At 55.7% G+C, this 17,198-nt stretch overlaps 1 protein-coding gene across 3 annotated transcripts in view; it reads left to right on the top strand.

The window, feature by feature from the left end:
* ARHGEF7 (Rho guanine nucleotide exchange factor 7) overlaps positions 1 to 16,738 on the top strand; it is a 103,851-nt gene extending 87,113 nt beyond the window's left edge. Inside the window, exons 16-21 of one of the 3 annotated variants that reach the window (XM_052649913.1) lie at positions 638 to 862; positions 2,499 to 2,592; positions 3,988 to 4,077; positions 14,124 to 14,223; positions 14,394 to 14,448; positions 15,300 to 16,738. In XM_052649913.1, the coding sequence (XP_052505873.1) occupies positions 638 to 862; positions 2,499 to 2,592; positions 3,988 to 4,077; positions 14,124 to 14,223; positions 14,394 to 14,448; positions 15,300 to 15,422 (687 nt within the window). In that variant the 3' untranslated portion in view covers positions 15,423 to 16,738. The other 2 variants (XM_052649914.1, XM_052649912.1) reach the window with 2 other exon arrangements.
* Positions 16,739 to 17,198: the final 460 nt, after the last annotated feature.

The following is a 17,198-nucleotide window of genomic DNA, read 5'->3' on the forward strand; positions in this document are numbered from 1 at the left end:
ATAAACCGAATTAATAAGGTCCTTCTGAGAAATTAAATTTATGTAACCTTGTCTTGATTAAAGCTGATTTTTCTGAGAAAATGTTTTACCCAAGGGATTGGTAAAATTTTTCTTCAAAAAGACAGGAAATTTTTTTTTTTTGGTTTTTAAGCAATATGGTCTCTGTTGCAATTGTATTTTGCTTTTATAATATAAAAGCAACCGTTGACACGAATAGGCCTGACTGTCCCAGGAAAAAAATTTTTTTAACAAAAACAGGGATCAGGCTCTACTTTTGCTGGCGAGGTAATAATTATGCTCCCCCAGTCACATTCCCAGGGCAGAGAATGCCCATCCTTTTATAAAATCCTGATATCTGTGTTAAATGAAATGCCTTTTTTGCAAATGTGACTGCATGGCAGTTAAAGGCGGTTGATGGATTTCCGGGTCTGGACCCAGCAACCTGCTGCTTCCTGCCCTGAGCTCAGCAGGCCTCACGCAGGGTGTGGGGGATGCTCGGTCTGACGGCCAGTAACCTGAGCGTCTGGAGATTCAGGATGCACGCTAGCAAGTGGGCGCTGCTGTGCTGGGAGGGCTGGGCTGGCCTCGGGTCCTCTGGCGGTGAACGCGCTCTGCTCTCTCCCTCTGTCCCTGGCAGCTCCCCTCCCACTCCATCACACCGTCCAGCAAGCACGCGGACAGCAAGCCCGCGCCGCTGACGCCCGCCTACCACACGCTGCCCCACCCCTCCCACCATGGCACTCCACACACCACCATCAACTGGGGGCCCCTGGAGCCTCCGAAGACCCCTAAGCCCTGGAGCCTGAGCTGCCTGCGACCAGCACCCCCTCTGCGGCCCTCGGCTGCCCTCTGCTACAAGGAGGTGAGCCCTAGTGAGTGTGGAAATGTGATAGCCCCGTGTTTGTGTCTGTGACGTGGAGCCGATGAGCCTCTTCAGAATGGAAGGCTCTGCCTTCTCTCCCTTGTTACCCTTCCTGTGCTCCAGAGCCCCAGGGCCCTGGGGAGACCCCCTCTGTGCCCATCACAGGGAGAGGGACAGGCTCGGGGCACTGTTTGCGCTTTGAGGAAGCCGGTTGACGAGTGTGGTGATCACACTAGCGCGCTTGAATGTGAGCCGAGTTCAGTTACTCTGGTGTGGTTGTGGCTATGAGTGTGGGGGGTGTGGCTCGGGCGGTGGGCTGGGTGGGATGTGGGTGTGGCTGTGAGCATGGTGGGTGGGACAATGAGCTTGGTGGGCGGGGCCTGTTTGTGAGCCTGGTGAAGCGCTTTTGCGCCGGTTTGCATCTCAGCGAGGCTACATTTGCCGAAGGACCTGGGCAGACCCTGCCTCCATCCTTGCTGGAGGAATTTTACGGTACATAGGGGAGTACAACATAAGTTACAGTTAATCCTGTATGGGTTTTGTTAGTGAACTTCGGTTCTTATGAGATGTTTCTTCCTGGTGGCCCATTTTGGCATCCTCGCTGCCTAGCTCAGTGTTGCGGAGTGCAGCCACGCCCTGCTGCGGGTTCTTACAGGGGAGGGGGAGTAGGGTAGAGGAGAGAGAGGCTTGGCGGGTGTGGCCGTGGACATGTCCAGTGTGGTGGGCACACAGGCCGCCTGGTCACGGAGCAGGCGTCCTGGGGCAAGGCCGGCACTCGGCGCCGCCTGCGGGCGCTGCTCCCGGGCGTCCCTCCGCCCCCTGTGCCTCAGGACGCCTGCTGCGTTCACTTCTTCGGGACTGCTGATCTGCTGCGTTTCCAAGCACTCTGGAAGTTTTCACTTTCAGAGATTTTGGAGAGACACCTTTGGAACGCAGGCTGATCTCTCGGTGCTTGTCAGCCTGATCCCTCCCATAGCCTGAGTCCCCTTCTCAGCCTCGGACTGGCCTCGTGAGGTTCAGCGGCGGCGAATGTGACTCAGTGACGCACAAGTTAGCCTCTCTGACACTGGGGTTTCAGTACGTGCTTGACAGTCAAAACCTTGCCGGCCGCGTGGCCTGCTTCTGCTGCTCCTCTCCCGCCCCGCTGAGCGTCCCGATGTGCTGCGGACGGAGGGACAGTCTCTGGGCTGTGAACATAGCTCTGCCAGCGGAGGGGGCGCCAGTGTGCTGCCCGTGGGCTGATTCTGTTCCATTTTCTTCTCCCTGTTTCCCTCACCTTTCATTTAGAAATCGACAGTGTCCTCCTGTCTTTATGGTTGGCTGCAGCAGGGGGGTCTGCCCTAGAGTGGGCAGCGCACGTGGCTCCCTGCACAGGCGTCAGCCCGCTGCCCTCCCTTCTCCGCACTGCCGGCTGCCGCACCTCCCAGGGCGTGGTTCCGGTGGTCCCGGCGCCAGCGGGTCCAGGTGGAGGAGGGCTGTCAGAGCCTGTGCCTCAGGATGTCAGCGCTCCGCAGCTGGCAGAGCGCGGTCAGCGTGTGCGGGGGGGGCGCTGGAGTGTTCCCGGCTTCCCCCTCCACCGCGGCCGTGCCTGCCCACCAGATCTGGGGGCTGCCAGCCTTTTCCTCTCCTTCCCCAGGACCTGAGCAAGAGTCCCAAGACCATGAAGAAGCTGCTGCCCAAGCGCAAGCCGGAGAGGAAGCCCTCGGACGAGGAGTTCGCTCTGAGAAAAAGTGAGTGCCTGGGAGGACACACCCGGCTCTTGGTGGAGGGGGGGTGGGAGGCGGGGCCTCGGGTGGGGAGGCGCGGTCTCGAGGGTGAGGAGGCGGGGCCTTGAGGGTGGGGACAGGGCTTTCCAGAACCGCAGAGGGGAGCCAGTGCCCAGCCTCCGGTCTGCTCTCGAGGACGTCCGAGTGGGGCAGCGCAGCCCCCTCTGTGCCGGCCGCATCAGCTGCGCTGGCAGCATCCCCTGTGAGCGTGCCCCCGCTGTGGACACTGACTCCCAGCGGATCCTGCAGGGAGTTAAACATTGTTCTCACAGAAACCTGTTACATGACTGGTCCAGTTGGTGACATGTAGGTCAGTTTCTTGGTGGCTTCTAAGCCCTCTGTGTAATGCTGACTCAGGAGGGAGCACCTGGCCTGCCTTGCATGTGTTTATCTTGATATCATGAGATGCTGTCCAAACATTTTTGGTACGGCTTATAAGTGGCTCAGTCCTTCATTCTAACCATTTTTAAAAAATTAGTTGAGCCTTTAAAAATATATATCGAATATTCTAGAAAATATATAAAAATTTAGAACAATAGCAGAAATTAACCATCAGCTGTATGAAGCACGCGGGGTGTGAAGGCTGCCCGGCACCAGCAGCAGCAGACACTGTTGCTCCGCAGGCTCCGTCCTCCACCAGGTGGTCCCCTGGTGCAGGTGAGGCCAGTCTGGAGGGGCCCCAGCTCAGGCCAAGCTCTGGGGCCATGCCTGCACTCTGGGCTACACTCCCATCAATTTCCGGATTAACTCTCTGGTGGGAATCTGTGGGTCAGGGACGTGCTTGTAAATAGGGTCAAATGGCCTTTCAGCGGATGCCCCTGTCTTCTCTGTCTCCCGCATGTGGGTGCAGGAAGTTCTTTCTGATACCTGCATCCACATGGAGAATCGTGGTTTCTGATTTTCTCAGGTGATATGTGAAAACACCATCCCTAGTTTTAATTTTCACTTCTTTTCTTGGTGACGATGAACATTCTTCTTTCTGTGACTCTTGTGAATTGTTTCTGCTTCTTTTTTCATGTTCAGGGTGGGGGGGGTACTCTTTTTCCTATGGATTAGTAAGACAATATATATGTATAAGTATATATATATACACACATATAGATACGTGTGTATATATATGTGTGTGTGTGTGTGTATATGTGTGTGTGTGTGTATATATGTTTGGGTATTAGCTCTTTGCCAGATACGTTGTAGATGAAAAATAGAAGTAAACGTCCTTTGGAATATAACTATTCTGTGAATATCCAGAAATGTTTATCCAGCACCAAATCCAGGGGAGGGGCCGTCAGCACCGCTGGCTGAGTGGCTGGCCTGGCTGTGCTGGTGACTCGGGCGGTGATGGCCGTGTGTCCCTCACAGGCACGGCTGCGCTGGAGGAGGATGCCCAGATCCTGAAGGTCATCGAGGCTTACTGCACCAGCGCCAAGACGCGGCAGACGCTCAACTCAAGTAAGTGTTGCCGGAGCCCGCTGTCACTCTGCTGGTTCTTGTAGCCTAAAATCATGCCCCAAAGGACGTGGCTGTGGCCCTGTGCAGGCTTGTGGCGTGACCCCTGGTGAGGGTGCTTCTGCGGCCTGGCCCGCGTCCCTCAGTCGTGAGAAGGGGTCTGAGCGGTCAGTGACGCGGCCCTGCTGGGAAACCTTGGCGTGAAGGGCGCTGCCAGGTGTAGAAGCTCTGGGGTCTGGAGAGGACGGCTGTGATAGGACACCGCAGTGCGCTCTCAGTTCAGTTGGTCAAGCTGCCTAAACCCCTGGTGTGGAAGTGGTTTGAGGGAAGAGTTTCTGAGAATTATTGTCAAAAACACAAGCCTAGAGTAAGAGTTGTTTTTTGTTTTTGTTTTTTAATAGCAACTCACCCCCCGCCCCAAACGGTTGCATTTAGAGTTTTTGCTGTAGACGCCAGGGAGTTTACTGGGTAAATTTCCTACCTTTCAGTGTACCTGCATCTTACTTACAATGTCTTATATGAAAGCATCTTAATCCGGTGTGTGAACAGGAAAAAAGTGGATTCTTTTTTTTTCCCCAAATTCCTGAGCATTTGAGGGTTGGAGTGCAGGGTAGATATAGTCAGGTTGTGGTCTGTTCAGGAGGAAAAGGGGCTGAGCTTCCCCCGCCTCGGACTGGATGTCATTAATTCTGGCGTGAAAACCGGCTTTTATTAGATGCTGTGTTTCTGGTTCCCTTCTCCTTCTCGACTTTGGTGAACTGCCCATCACCTCATCTGTATCACCTGCAGTGTAACGTGGCAGTTCCAAGCCGTGTCACGTCTGTTGTAAAAAAAAATGCTGGAAAGAAAAGGTGGAAAAGGAACTGTTGAGTGCTTTAACTTAGCTTTTGTTCAAGGTGACTGCAGGTGTGAGGCTAGGGCCAACAGGATTAGCCCTGGGTACAGCTGCAGGTGATCCGGAACTTTCTTTCTGGCTCGTAGTTTACACGTCCCGCCTGTGATGTTGGGACGTCTGGTCTGCACTGCGTCTGGTGAGAACGCCTGTCCGTAGTGACCGGTGCCCAGAGCAGGTGAGGAAGAGCTGGGTGTGCGTGTGGAGGGAGTCTGCAGGTGACGGGGCTGTAGTCTGCGAGCGCAGACCATCGTCCCTGAGGACAGGACGGCTTCCTAGTTGAGACTGTATTTTGGGTAATAGGCTATATGTGCCTGTAGTGTTTTGGGTTTTGAGTTTGAGATTTTTAAAAAGTTACTCGTCTCCACATCAGCTGTGTGAAGTGCGGCTTCAGCTCGGCATCCCAGGTGAACAGACCTGGTGGCGAGCCTTGTGTTTCTGTGTGGGTCTCGTTTCTCCCCCGGGGACGGGGCCCTGGCGTGTGTAGGTCTTGCCACGCTGCCTGTGTGTCCACTTCTGCTGTGCGGGCAGACCACTGGACGTTTGTTTTTAATCGATGTTACGGCCTAACTGCCCTGAGGCCTGGTACTGGCCTTCATGCAAGGTTGTCAGGGACAGGTGGCTCGGGAGTTGTGTCCCTCGTGCCGGCTGGGTGGTGTGCTGCGGAGCCTGGAGACGGCAGGTGGGGCGGCTCTGTCCCTGTGGAGCAGAGATCGTGGGCGTGCGTGCCCCACCTGGGCTCCGTCGGGTGCGGCGCGCCTGGGTGCCGGACGCCCGCATCGCCCACACGGCCTGTGCACTGCCGCCCTCCCGGCCGGGCCCGCCGCTCACGGCTCCCCGCGCGTCGGGGAGGGTCAGCATGAGGGTTGATGGCATCCGGCCAGACGTGTCTTCCTGTGTGACCACTCCCCTGGATGCGTATGGGTGGCGCTCCTGTGGGTAGGTGCTCCGGGCCGGAGGCCTGCGTGCTCTGCAGGGTGGGGAGCGGGGGCGGGGCCCGTACCACGCCGTCTCCGCCGGAAGTTCTCGCAGTCGTTACAGTTGCACAAGGTAAGTTTAGACCCCCATCGGTAAGGTGACTTCTAGTCTGGCAGAGAGGTAGCTGAAGGAGTAAGTCAGAAATCCTTGGGAAGTATTTTACGTTCAGTATATGCATGTTAACCCCATGAATGATTCCTTTTACAAATAATGTCCTAAATGAGATCATTCGTTAATCGACTGTGTAGCAGAATTGGTTATTTGTCATATGTCTTTAGAATTTTCTTGTGATTGTGGGCTTATTTCGTCAAAGATTTCTTAAGTGAGGGCCTAATAGCAGTAAGCTTAAAAAGGAGCAGTTTGGAAATGCTATCGTGATATGGGTTTATTTAAATAACCATCGATCCAGCTGTGTTCTACGGGCTGTGCTAGTCAGTAAGTCAGTGATGAAACCCAGCCGTAGGTGAGGAGGATCGAGCGTTGCTGCCGTGTTCTAACACTCTTTTCTCTCTCCCTTCTCTTCCCGTCACCTTCTGCGTTTGTTTCCTGTTTTGGTTGTGGCTCTTCCTGCCGTCTTCCTGCTCGCCCCTCCTCCGCCTGCCCCTCCTCCCCCGCCCTCCCCCACCCCCCACCCGTCTTAGCATGGCAAGGCACTGACCTGATGCATAATCACGTCTTGGCTGACGACGACCAGTCAAGTCTAGACTCCCTGGGTCGTCGCAGCAGCCTCTCCCGTGTGGAGCCTTCAGACTTCTCGGAAGACTCTGACTATGACAGTATATGGACAGCCCATAGTTACAGGATGGGTTCTACATCTCGTAAGAGCTGTTGCTCATATATCTCTCACCAGAACTAACGCAATTCTCAGCTTTTCTTAACGATGCTCGTTGTACCGCAGCCTGCTTTTCTTAGATGTTTTCTTGCTGTTTCTTGTCTCTCTCATGTGATGTTTTAACAACTTTGGGGAGCATTTCTGATATTTCCCATTGTATTTTGTGGGGCTTACTGGCCACGTGAAGTGTCCACTCAAGCGACGGACTGTGGAAAGCGGTGGTGTGTCCACAAGCTACACCGAGGGTCCTCTGTCCATGGGCAGTGGTGGTCTTACAGCCCCACGTGACACGGTTAGGGTTTTTATTCTCAGTGTAGCGAATGTCTTGTTTCGTTTTAGATACAGCTGTATGAACACTTTTGTATTTTATACCGAAACCACACAGGTTTGTGATCTAAGTGCCAGCGACATGGAGGAGACTCTGGCCTTCCGTACAGGGACGTAATTGTGTGGGTGTGCGGGACGCGCCAGTCCAGTAGTTGTGGAGAGATGAGAAGAACCGTGCCTCCAGAGCTGAGTCCAGACCACATGGCCGAGTGCTCGGCTGCCCTGGGTGCCCGGGAGGAGCCTCCGGCAGCGCGGCGGGTGTGAGCTCTGGGCCTGGGCAGGCGCGCGAGGGGCACGTCCACACCCCGCAGACGGCCAGCTCCGGGCCCCAGTTCCCCGCAGGCCAGACACCTGCATGTCATCCCCCAGACTTCCGTTAGTTGGAGGAGTTTCTCTTAGAAGGCACTTGGCAAACGGGTGCCCCTGCAGTGCAGGGCGGGAGTCCGGCCTCTGAGCGCGTAGGTCAGGCTGTGTGTGTACCCAGGAAGTCACCCACCCCGACTCCCAGGTCCGAGCCCGCGGCCTGTGGGCACACGTGCGTTTTCAGCTGCAGGGACACTCCCTTCACAGCCCCGGTGGAACATCACCCTCACTCTCAGTTGCCATGGCGATGTGAGTCCCCAAAAGTTTACCAAGTTGTCGTGTAACACACTTACGAGAACATCTCACATCTGGGGATGCCCCTACTTCCCTGGGGTTTGTTGTGGGAAGCTTCTCACTGCCCTCCTTTGGACTGGCTCCTGCTTCACGAAAAACTGACTGTGCCTTGTGGCACACGCTTGTGGCACCAGTGCACACACAGTCCACACTGGGCGGGAAGGCGAGACCCCTCCCCATCACACTCAGCTGTGCATTGGGGACACCCCGAAGCCAGCCTCAGAAAGCAAGACACTGTGACAGCTGGGATGGCGTTTCCCCTCCCCGTGGGGCGGCTGTGGCCCTGTGTGCTCAGTGCCCTGCCTCCGCCGGCACCAGGTGTGCAGGGTTCCAGTCTTGTTTGCACAGAGTGGCCATGAGCCGGTGCCCTGCGCCCCGGGCCCGGGCAGCTGGTCCCGCTGTGCACCGCGCTGGTCCCTACGGCCCTCCCGGGGTCCCGGCCGGAGCTGTGCTGGAGGGCCAGGGCCACAGGCGGGCTCGTTAGGAAAGCCAGCAGTCGCACACGTCCGTCTGTCCCCGAGTGTCTCCTGAGCTGCTTATGCCACCTGGAGAGTTCGTATTTTTATATCAGTTAGTGTAAATAAGAAAGTTGAGGAGCAGTCTTTTAGAATTAGTCGGAGCCCAGTATTCACCCGTGGGAGGGAGGAGATTATATACATTCAGCCAAGTAGCAGATGGCTCATATGCTTCATGTCATGCAGTGAACTCAGAAGCGTGTTTTACTTCATGTCACATCAGGTGACGTCACAGCTTTCCAGATTCTCACGGTGCAGGAGTTTCTCTCTGCTCAGAGACTGAGTGGGTCGGGCCGGGCCTCGGTGCACGCAGGTTTTCAGGCCATGCTGTGTGCGCCTGGGTTTCTCTTGAACGCCAGATGTCATCTCTTGAACGCCAAATGGGTTGTCCTGACACTGATATTCCAAACACCAAAGTTTTCCTATTTCCCGCAATTCCTCTTTGTGCCAATTAAAGCCATTTTGACAGTGATTTTCTGTTGATTCTAAGATCACTACAGAATGACCACCTGGCTGGCTGGCTGGCTGGGTTTGTTCTGAAGTCTGGCACCATTTGCCCTTGTGACCTAGCTGGAAGTATCCGTGCCACTGGCTTGAAAGCCGTTCTCACGGGGCGTGCCACGGACAGTGTTTCCACTTTTGCGGAACTTCAGTCGTGCTGAGCCAGTACCTGTGTTTCTGCCATTCTGTAATATCTCTGTGTACAGTTAGTATTATAATGGAAGGGGAAAGAATCTGAGCTAGAAGGTAGGTGTAAGCCATTTGCAGGCCCTTGGCCAACGGCTCAAATGGTGTTTCCATTGAATTGATGCTTGCCACAAGTCTGTAAGCTATATCACGTGTTTTGCATAAAACTGCCGAAACACAGGGATGTGTATATATCGTGGTGAAGATCTTGAAAAAATCTGCGTGTTGTGCTTTCAGTCTGTGAGCGGGAGAGCCGTTCTCCGTGGGCGCCTGCCGCTCTGGACCCAGTCGGATGTGTACCTGAATGTCCATTGTACAGTACAGTATGCATACTCCTGTTTGTGGCTGCATATGGCAACGAAGTGTTTGTTTTATATTCAAAAAAAGACGTCTGTTATGTACAGTTGAAATAAATTTTGCATTTGCTAGCCTCTGGCTTTTAATATGTGTTACATGGAGGGGGGTTGGGGTTGGGGGAGCAGAATTTGCGGTTCACTGTGATTCGGCTGTTTGGAACTAGCATCTTCCGCAGGACGGCGGGGCGGTGCTCGCCTCGTACCTGCCTCGATGGCAAAGCCTGCACTTTCCTAGGTTAACAATGTTTTAGATGATGCTAGGCAACGCTTCTCGTGTTTATGTCATCTGTTTCCCTCTAATTCTTTCTTAAAGAAATTTTTGCTCACTGGGAGATTCGTCTTCAGAAAGAAGAGTGCTCTCTTTCCTCCTCTCTTTTGGTGGAGTCAGGGGTGTGCATAAATGGAAAAAAGCCCACCCTTGAGTGTTGCCTTTCCGTAGACTAAGGGCTCAGGTTTTAGTTTTTATATGTAGAGTGCGTGTCTAGCTGACCAGGACGGGCAGAATGGGAGGAACAGAGGCGCCTGTGGCAGGTCTGGAACCAGGCCGGGGTGCAGATGGTGGCCGGGTGGACAGCCTTCTCTGAGGAGGGGCCTTGTGGTTTGGTTTTGTTTTTCCCTAAGGAAAATGAATTGGAACCTTATCACAGCCAGAAATAACAGAGTGGCCTAACGGAGAGATCTTACTAAGTAGAATCTTTTAAATGTTAGCGTTTTGTTTTGCGCTGAAAGTTACTGCAGTTTCTGTGAGTTACAAGAAGTCATGTGAACTGTGCCGTAACGGTACTCCACCACTGGCCGGAGAAGCGGACACTCGCTTCTGAAGGACCCTACCCGGTCTTAGGGTCTCCAGGCGGCCGGCCCCCAGCCCGGGCCCACGTGCACAGCGCAGCCCCTGAGTTTGGAGCTGTAGGCCTTCGGGGGTGCCCCCCGGGGGTGGCCTGCCCGCCCCGTGACAGTGCCTGTGGCCGAGGCCCTCTGCTTGCTGTCTGGGCAAGCCCTCTGTCCACAAGGCGGAGGTGCTGCACCTGTCCGTGTTCTCAGACTAAGCTCCACGGCCCCCTGGGGACCTGTGACAGATGTAGGGGACAGGTTCTCAGTGGGTCTCCAACTTCCAGGTCACCCGTCCCAGGGAGTTCACAGGTCCCCAGCGGCTGCTCCGTCCCCAGCTGAGGGAGCAGAGCGACCCCTGCTGGCGGCAGTGCTTGAGTGCTTGTCAGCCGGCAGCGGCTGGGTCTGCCCTGAGGAAAGACCCCTGTACTGAGCCACAGCAAAGCCACGCAGTGCTTGTGTGTGTACTCACAGACACGTGCAGGGTCGTGTGCTGTCTCACACTCCTCAGAATGTTAGCCAGAAAGCTGCCAAATGTTCCTCTTGATGATGGAAGAAGTGTTCAGCACTCGGATTTAGGTAATGCTGAATTCAGGTTAAATGGGTATTTTTGCTGGAAATCTTAGGCACTGTGAACCTCCAGGAAGCGGCTACAGCTTTCAGCGTTTTCCACAGTGAGGTGCTGCAGAATCCCGGTGGTCTCCTGGAGACACAGAGCTCTGTGTTGAGCACAGAGCTGGGGAGACGCAGACCCTGTGTGTGCTGGCACCTCTGTGAGCACACGCTCCTGTGTCTCAGCCCCACAGTGGAGGCTTTCAAAGTGACAGCCGTGTTTGGAGGCTCTGCTCTGGAATTCTTTTTCCAGCCTAACTAATTCAGAGAAGATTTGCTGTGATGCTTTTAAAAATACTGAACTGATCTTCGAGAAAGGTTGTTAAATCTGTTTACTTTCTAGAGCTTTGTTCTCATAGAAACAGTCGACTGACTTAGAAACTTGGCTGGAGAATATTCTATTGTTGTTTTGCTGAAAGACTTGCAATTTTTTTTTCAGTTGTTTTACAAAAGTATGTTGAAACTAGGCAGCCTGAGGAGTTCTGTGCAGGCTGATGAATGGTCTTCACTTATAAGCGTCCTGGCTCACCAGGCACATCCTCAGTGGCGTTTCTCATGTCGGCACGTTTCAGGAATCCAGCCGTCGACACTTCCTGTCCGTCACGTAGCCTTCACCTGCTCTCGCGTGCTTTCAGCGTATTTGCCAAATGAGAACGGTGTCCTTCTTGCACGGGCAGCTCTTGGATCAGGTCTCACAGTCACCTCACATCGTGGAGTGTGTGGTTACGATGTCATCTGGTAGAAGACACCTGTCAAAGTGGCCTCTGCAGAGGTGGTGGGTCTTGTTCTCTTTTTGCGGCTGATGGAGTTGAGGCTCCGAGCTTTGGTGTCAGGCCTGAGTTTCCCGAGGCCCACAGCCCCAGCCCCTGCACAGCCCTGCTCCTCAGAGTGGACACCACCGCCCCCTCCGTTGCGCTTCTGTTCTGTGTATCATTTGAAGACTTCATTGCTGCAAACGCGTAACGTAAATAGGTTGCCTAGGCTTCGAAGCTAGAAGATGCAAAAATAATTGAGAAATAAACATAGAATTTAATCTTCCTAAGGCACTTATATGAAAAAACACGTTCAGCCTGCGGTCTCATTAGCTAGTTTGGGTGAAGAAACATGTTACAGGCTGCCCGTGACCGGTCCACCCTGGTGGCCTTTGGCCTGACTGTGGCACACAGCTTCCAGGGCAGAGCAGGTAACAGTGGGGACCCCCGGGGGTGCCAGGGTCCCAGGTCACCCACCTGCTTCTGTTTGCAGGGAAACCAAGTGGAGCCCTTTGCTCCCTGACGTGTGGTCCACACAGCAGAGTCCTTAGGAATACTTGTCTGTTTTCAGGGGAAATAGCACGCTGTCCCTCCTCCCAGCAGGAACTTGGCCAACGCTGGCGTTGGTGTCGGAAGTTTGGGTGCCTGGCCCTTCAGATTCTTAATCCGGCGGCCTCTGTGCCTCTCAGTTGTGTTTCCCGTGTGCGTTTCCTCCCTAAGTGGTACTTCCGCACGTGGCCCAGACATCCCAGAAGTGTGTGCTGAGAAAGGCCCGGAAGACAGCGTGGCTGCAGCCCCGCATGAGGCCCCTGGAGCCGGTCATCGTCATCAGCAGGACGAAGCCTTTCAGGACGTGTCCCTCCCCGGGCCCAGGGCTTGGAGGACCTGAAAAGCCTGCAGGTCGGTCGCTGTGCCAGGCCGGGTGTGAGCTGGGCGCTGCCCGCCCCCCGCGCCTCCCCCAGCCTTGGAGCTGTCACCACAGGACCTGCGTCTCGGTGTGAGCACAAGTCACTAGTGGAGGGTCGTCTGTGAACAGCAGCTGACAAGTTCAAGCCACAGGCAGGGGCTCGTATAGATGTGCTTCAGCACAGCAGCTCCTTCCAGCCGTGGCAGGGCTGCGAGTAGTCCCCGTGGTTACGACACCGATGTCCTAGGACATGCAGACACCGTGCCTCGGCTGGTGGAGGAGACCGTCTGTCGGGACGTTGGCGCTGTGACATGCTCTGCCCCCCTGGGCTGGGCGGCCTCCCTCTCAGGCCAGATGCTACTCTTTAGCTCGGTCTCCCTGTCTGCAGGACGGGGCTAGAGCCGGGCTTTGCAGGCGCCCTGCATGGTGGCCAGCGGGGTCACCCGGCCCGGTGAACCAGATCCTCCTCCCTGTCGCCAGCCGCCCCGGGAGTGAAGGGGGCGCTTGGTCCCCGCATCAGGAGTGTCGACAGCCGCCACAGGCCCTGTTCTTTCAGAGGAGGGTGAGCTTGTAGTGAGAGGCTGGTTGGAACTGTTAAGTCCCGTCCTGAAAGCGTGTGTTGTACCGAATGCTCCTGCCACGTGAGGATGCCCGGGGCCCTCGTCCAGTGTGACGGACCTTTGGGAAGGCGAACTGAGGGTAAAGCAGAGAAGACGAGGTCGGGCGGGCCGAAGCGCAGTCTCCGTGGTTAAAGCGTGTGCACCAAACAGCCAGGTGGATGGTATCAGCGAGAAAGCTGCGTTGATCCCAGCAACCACCAGCAGGGGCTGCGGCGGGCCGCGTCCTTCCTCGGATGCATCTGACGTCATTTTCAAAACTTGGAATGGTGCACGTCAGTGCTGTGTAGCTCTTTAAAAAGGTGGTTTTCTTCCTTGCACCCTTAAATGAGGCTTAATTCTCGTTAATTTCTGAAGACCCTGTTTTGCAGTAACGGTTTCTCTGGCCACTGTCCCGGGTAAGCTTTTGTGCTGGGTCTTGGTTAAATGACATAAATATCCCTCTAATATTGTAAACAGTGTTCCTCCTTTTGGAAAAATGTTTATATTCCAGGGACTGTAAATACAGTTTTCATAAGAGGATCAGTAATAAACTTTTTCTTAACCATGTGCTGTAACACTTTTAGCTGTTGCTCTGGAGTTAAATGTTTTAAGGACCAGTTCACTGACTTGATAAATATTGGAATATGTCTTCTGTGTGATCTGATGGTTCTTCCTAAGCTTCCTGGAATAAAATGGCACAAAATTTGATTGATTTGAATATCCCCCAGTAGTTGATTATTTCCTCCAAAATGCCCAAGTCGATATGGTCAGAATCTTCAACTTACTACGTGTTGAAAATTTTTTTAAAAGATCGATGATCCAGATTCAGAAACTGAAGCTCAATAAATTGAAAAAAAAAAAGACTAATGTTTCCTTTGCCCTGTCATGCTATGGGCTTGAAGGGAGGCTTGGCTTCAGTCTACAGAGGGGGAGGGAGTTGGTAAAGGCTACCCATCCCCATTTTATCTAGAGTATGTATTTCTTAACATACTGGAATTAACACCTGGAATTTAATATCAATAATCAAGTAGTGTCGTGTAGTCAAACTCTTTTAGCTCTGCTGTGGTAGTTACCTGTGGGTTTCTTTTTTTTTTTAAATGATGACAGGTTCACGCAAAGAATCTGCTCCGCAAGTTTTGCTTCCAGAAGAAGAGAAAATTATAGTTGAAGAGACTAAAAGTAACGGTCAGACAGTGATAGAAGAAAAGTAAGCTGTGTCTCAGTGTTTTAAAGTGTCTGTGGTGGGGGGGGCTTCCTGGCTGAGGTCCACACCCTGTGCGTGGAATCGGGCCTTACTGGAGCTGGGCTGAGGGGGGCGGGCGTGGGGTGAAGTGGGGTGCTCGCGACCCTCGCTCACAGTGCCCCCTCTCTGTCTAGGAGTCTCGTCGACACCGTGTATGCGCTAAAAGATGAAGTCCAGGAGCTACGACAGGTGAGTTGCCATCTGTCTGTAATCGTTTTAACGGGGCCGACGAGGGAACCACGGTGTTAGACCTGAAGCCAGCTGTCCACGAGCACCGTGAGGCCGGAGCAGGAGCCTCCTCTCGGGGTCTGGATCTCAGCAGCAGATCAGCAGTGGGTCTGTGAACGTGAGCCGCGGGAGGCGCGTCTTCAAGGCGACTTGTTAAGCACTCTCTCCACCGCGCTGGTGTTGGGCGCCAGCAGGGGCTGTTCTCTGTCACCAGGTGCCGTGCATGGTCCAGGTTCTTGAGAAGACCCATAAAAAAGCCAGTTAGACTGGGCTGCCTCGCTGAGCAGACTTGTGTGAGCTGCATCGTGTCGGTGGCTCCCGTGTGCGAGACGCAGCTCACGGCCGGCCTGGGCTGGATGGACGGCAGGGGACCGGCCACGCACCCAGAGCTGCCCCCTGCCGGCTGCCTGCCGCTCTGCCCGCCCAGGGGCGGTGCTGGCATCGGCCGCAGTGGGGGTGACGGGGCCCCTGACTCAGCGGCCTCCGTGCCCCCTTCTTGGTGCTGTGAAGACTGTCGCAGGCATGGGAGGCCGGGAGGGACGTGAGCCCTGCTCGTTCCTCTCGGTCACTCCCACTCTGCGTTTTGTAGATTCTGTGGTTCACAGTCATGAGTGAGTGTGCTGGGCCTGCTCCATTTGTGGGCTGTCCCGGTGCCAGGAGCCGCCCTGCGTCTGAGACCCTCGGGGGCCCCATCAGCCGCTCCCCTGGCCGCGATGCAGGGCGGGCTCCTTCAGCGGGGGCCCATCTCCTTGGGGAGGGGTCCCCTTTGGTGCCAGTGGCAGTTAACCCCCTGCGGTCTTCTTCACCTGCAGGACAACAAGAAGATGAAGAAGTCTCTGGAGGAGGAGCAGAGAGCCCGCAAAGACCTGGAGAAGCTGGTGAGGAAGGTTCTCAAGAACATGAATGACCCTGCTTGGGATGAGACGAACCTCTGAGGGGTGTCCTGGTGCTCCGTTAAGACCGGTTCCGAGACTGAGCCGGAGCCCCACAACCCCCGCCCCTGACGGTCAGGCTGCTGGCGGGGCCGTGCGTGGAGACTGCAGCCGGGCGGCCGTGAGCTCCAGGCCGAGCCCAGACCGTGTCCCCCCACACCCAGTAGCTCGTCCCGCAGTGAGCACAGTGGCGGCGTCTGGACTCGCGGGCTCCGAGTGAACGCCTGTCAGTGTCCTGTGGACGTTCCCTGGAAATGCCCCGCTCTGAACGCACACGGAGGGGCTTCCGTCTGGGCTGGCTGCTGGGCCGCAGTCCGTTTGCACTCACCTCTCTGTTCCCGCGCCCTGGGGCTCAAGCTCACTGCTCGCGGGGACTGGAGGCTGCAGACCCACAGGTGTCTCTGGGGGTGCCTGCTGTGCTGAGGCTCTCCAGAAACACCGCCCACAGTGTCTGCCTGCGGGGCCTGTAGACTGCAGGGGCCCCGTCTATGCCCCCAGGCTCCCGGTCGAGCAGGGTCGCAGTCTGTGTGCAGCGCTGGGCTGAACCCGGGGCCTCACCTCGGCCCCGAACCCGAGAACCACATCTGCTGCCCCCGGGCCCCGTGACAGCTGGGCGCACGCCCGCCCCTGTGAGCACGTGCATGGCAGAGGGTGCCTGGCTGGGGCTGGCCTGGTAACTCGGCCAGGTGCACCGTCCCGTCCTCCCAGGAGCAGCTCCCTGAAGCCTGTAAATAAAGTGTGTTATTTATTGCACGTCGCTGCAGCCCATGAGGACACGCTGCCGGGCGCAGGTGGCCTCTGCGTGAGGCCGCTCTGACCCCAACACCTGCCATCCCGTCGGGTGCGCGGGCAGGCCTTCCGTGCTTGCTGAGGAGGCAGCGTCTGCACTGTTTCTGCACGAATCGAGCAGTAGAACACGCCCGAGACTCCCCAAGAAGGGGGCGTCGAGATTAGGGCCCCCACCCCACGCTGAATCCAGCTGGCCAGGGCCCATAGGAGGGGCCTGTCCTCAGGCCCGGAGCCCTGCCCAGGGTCCAGCCAGTTCACGGGACCTGCAGGCCCGGAGCCCCGCCCAGGGTCCAGCCAGTTCACGGGACCTGCTCCTCCGCCCTGCTCTTCTGAAGAGGCCATTTGTGAAGTGAGATGAACTTGTAGAGGACAAGTGTTGTGTCCTTAAAAGCCCAAACTCCAGCCCCTGGATCAGGGGTGTCTCGGAAATGCCTGCGTGGCGTCAGACGTGACTGTGACCTGCGCTCCTCTGTCTGCATCGGCCGGACGCCCCTGACCTGGAGCAGCTGCTGGTCTGGGTGCCCGTGGCACCCCCCTCAGCCTCCCCTGCTCCGGGGCGGCGGCGGGGGGGTGGGGAGGGGGCAGGGGGGAGGGTGTCTGGGGCCTCAAAGGCCTTGACCTTGTAACAAGAACTGCCGACTTCTAGTGTTTAGCGTTTTATTTTCTTCGTTAGTGGCAGGGCTGGGAAGATGGCCCTTGGAGTGTTTGGTGAGCTCCGTTTTCACAGGAGGCCCTTTGGTGAGGCATGAGACCTTGAAGTGGGAAATAGCCGATCGTGTGCTGAAGTTTGCTGTCGCGCGCAAATTCTAACTCAGGAACCGCATCCTTGCCTGACTCTCCAGCACTCTGTGGTGGGCAGTGCTGCCCGCACCCTGACGGGGTGCCTGCAGAGCCTGCCTTAACTGCTGACTTGAGCGTCGAGGGGCGCACGTGTGTTCTCAGCCCTCCTCCCGACGGGTGGCCATTGACTTGCTTGTGTGACGCATCCTT

The sequence above is a fragment of the Budorcas taxicolor genome, chromosome 12 (assembly GCF_023091745.1).
Source record: "Budorcas taxicolor isolate Tak-1 chromosome 12, Takin1.1, whole genome shotgun sequence".
NCBI lineage: Eukaryota > Metazoa > Chordata > Mammalia > Artiodactyla > Bovidae > Budorcas > Budorcas taxicolor.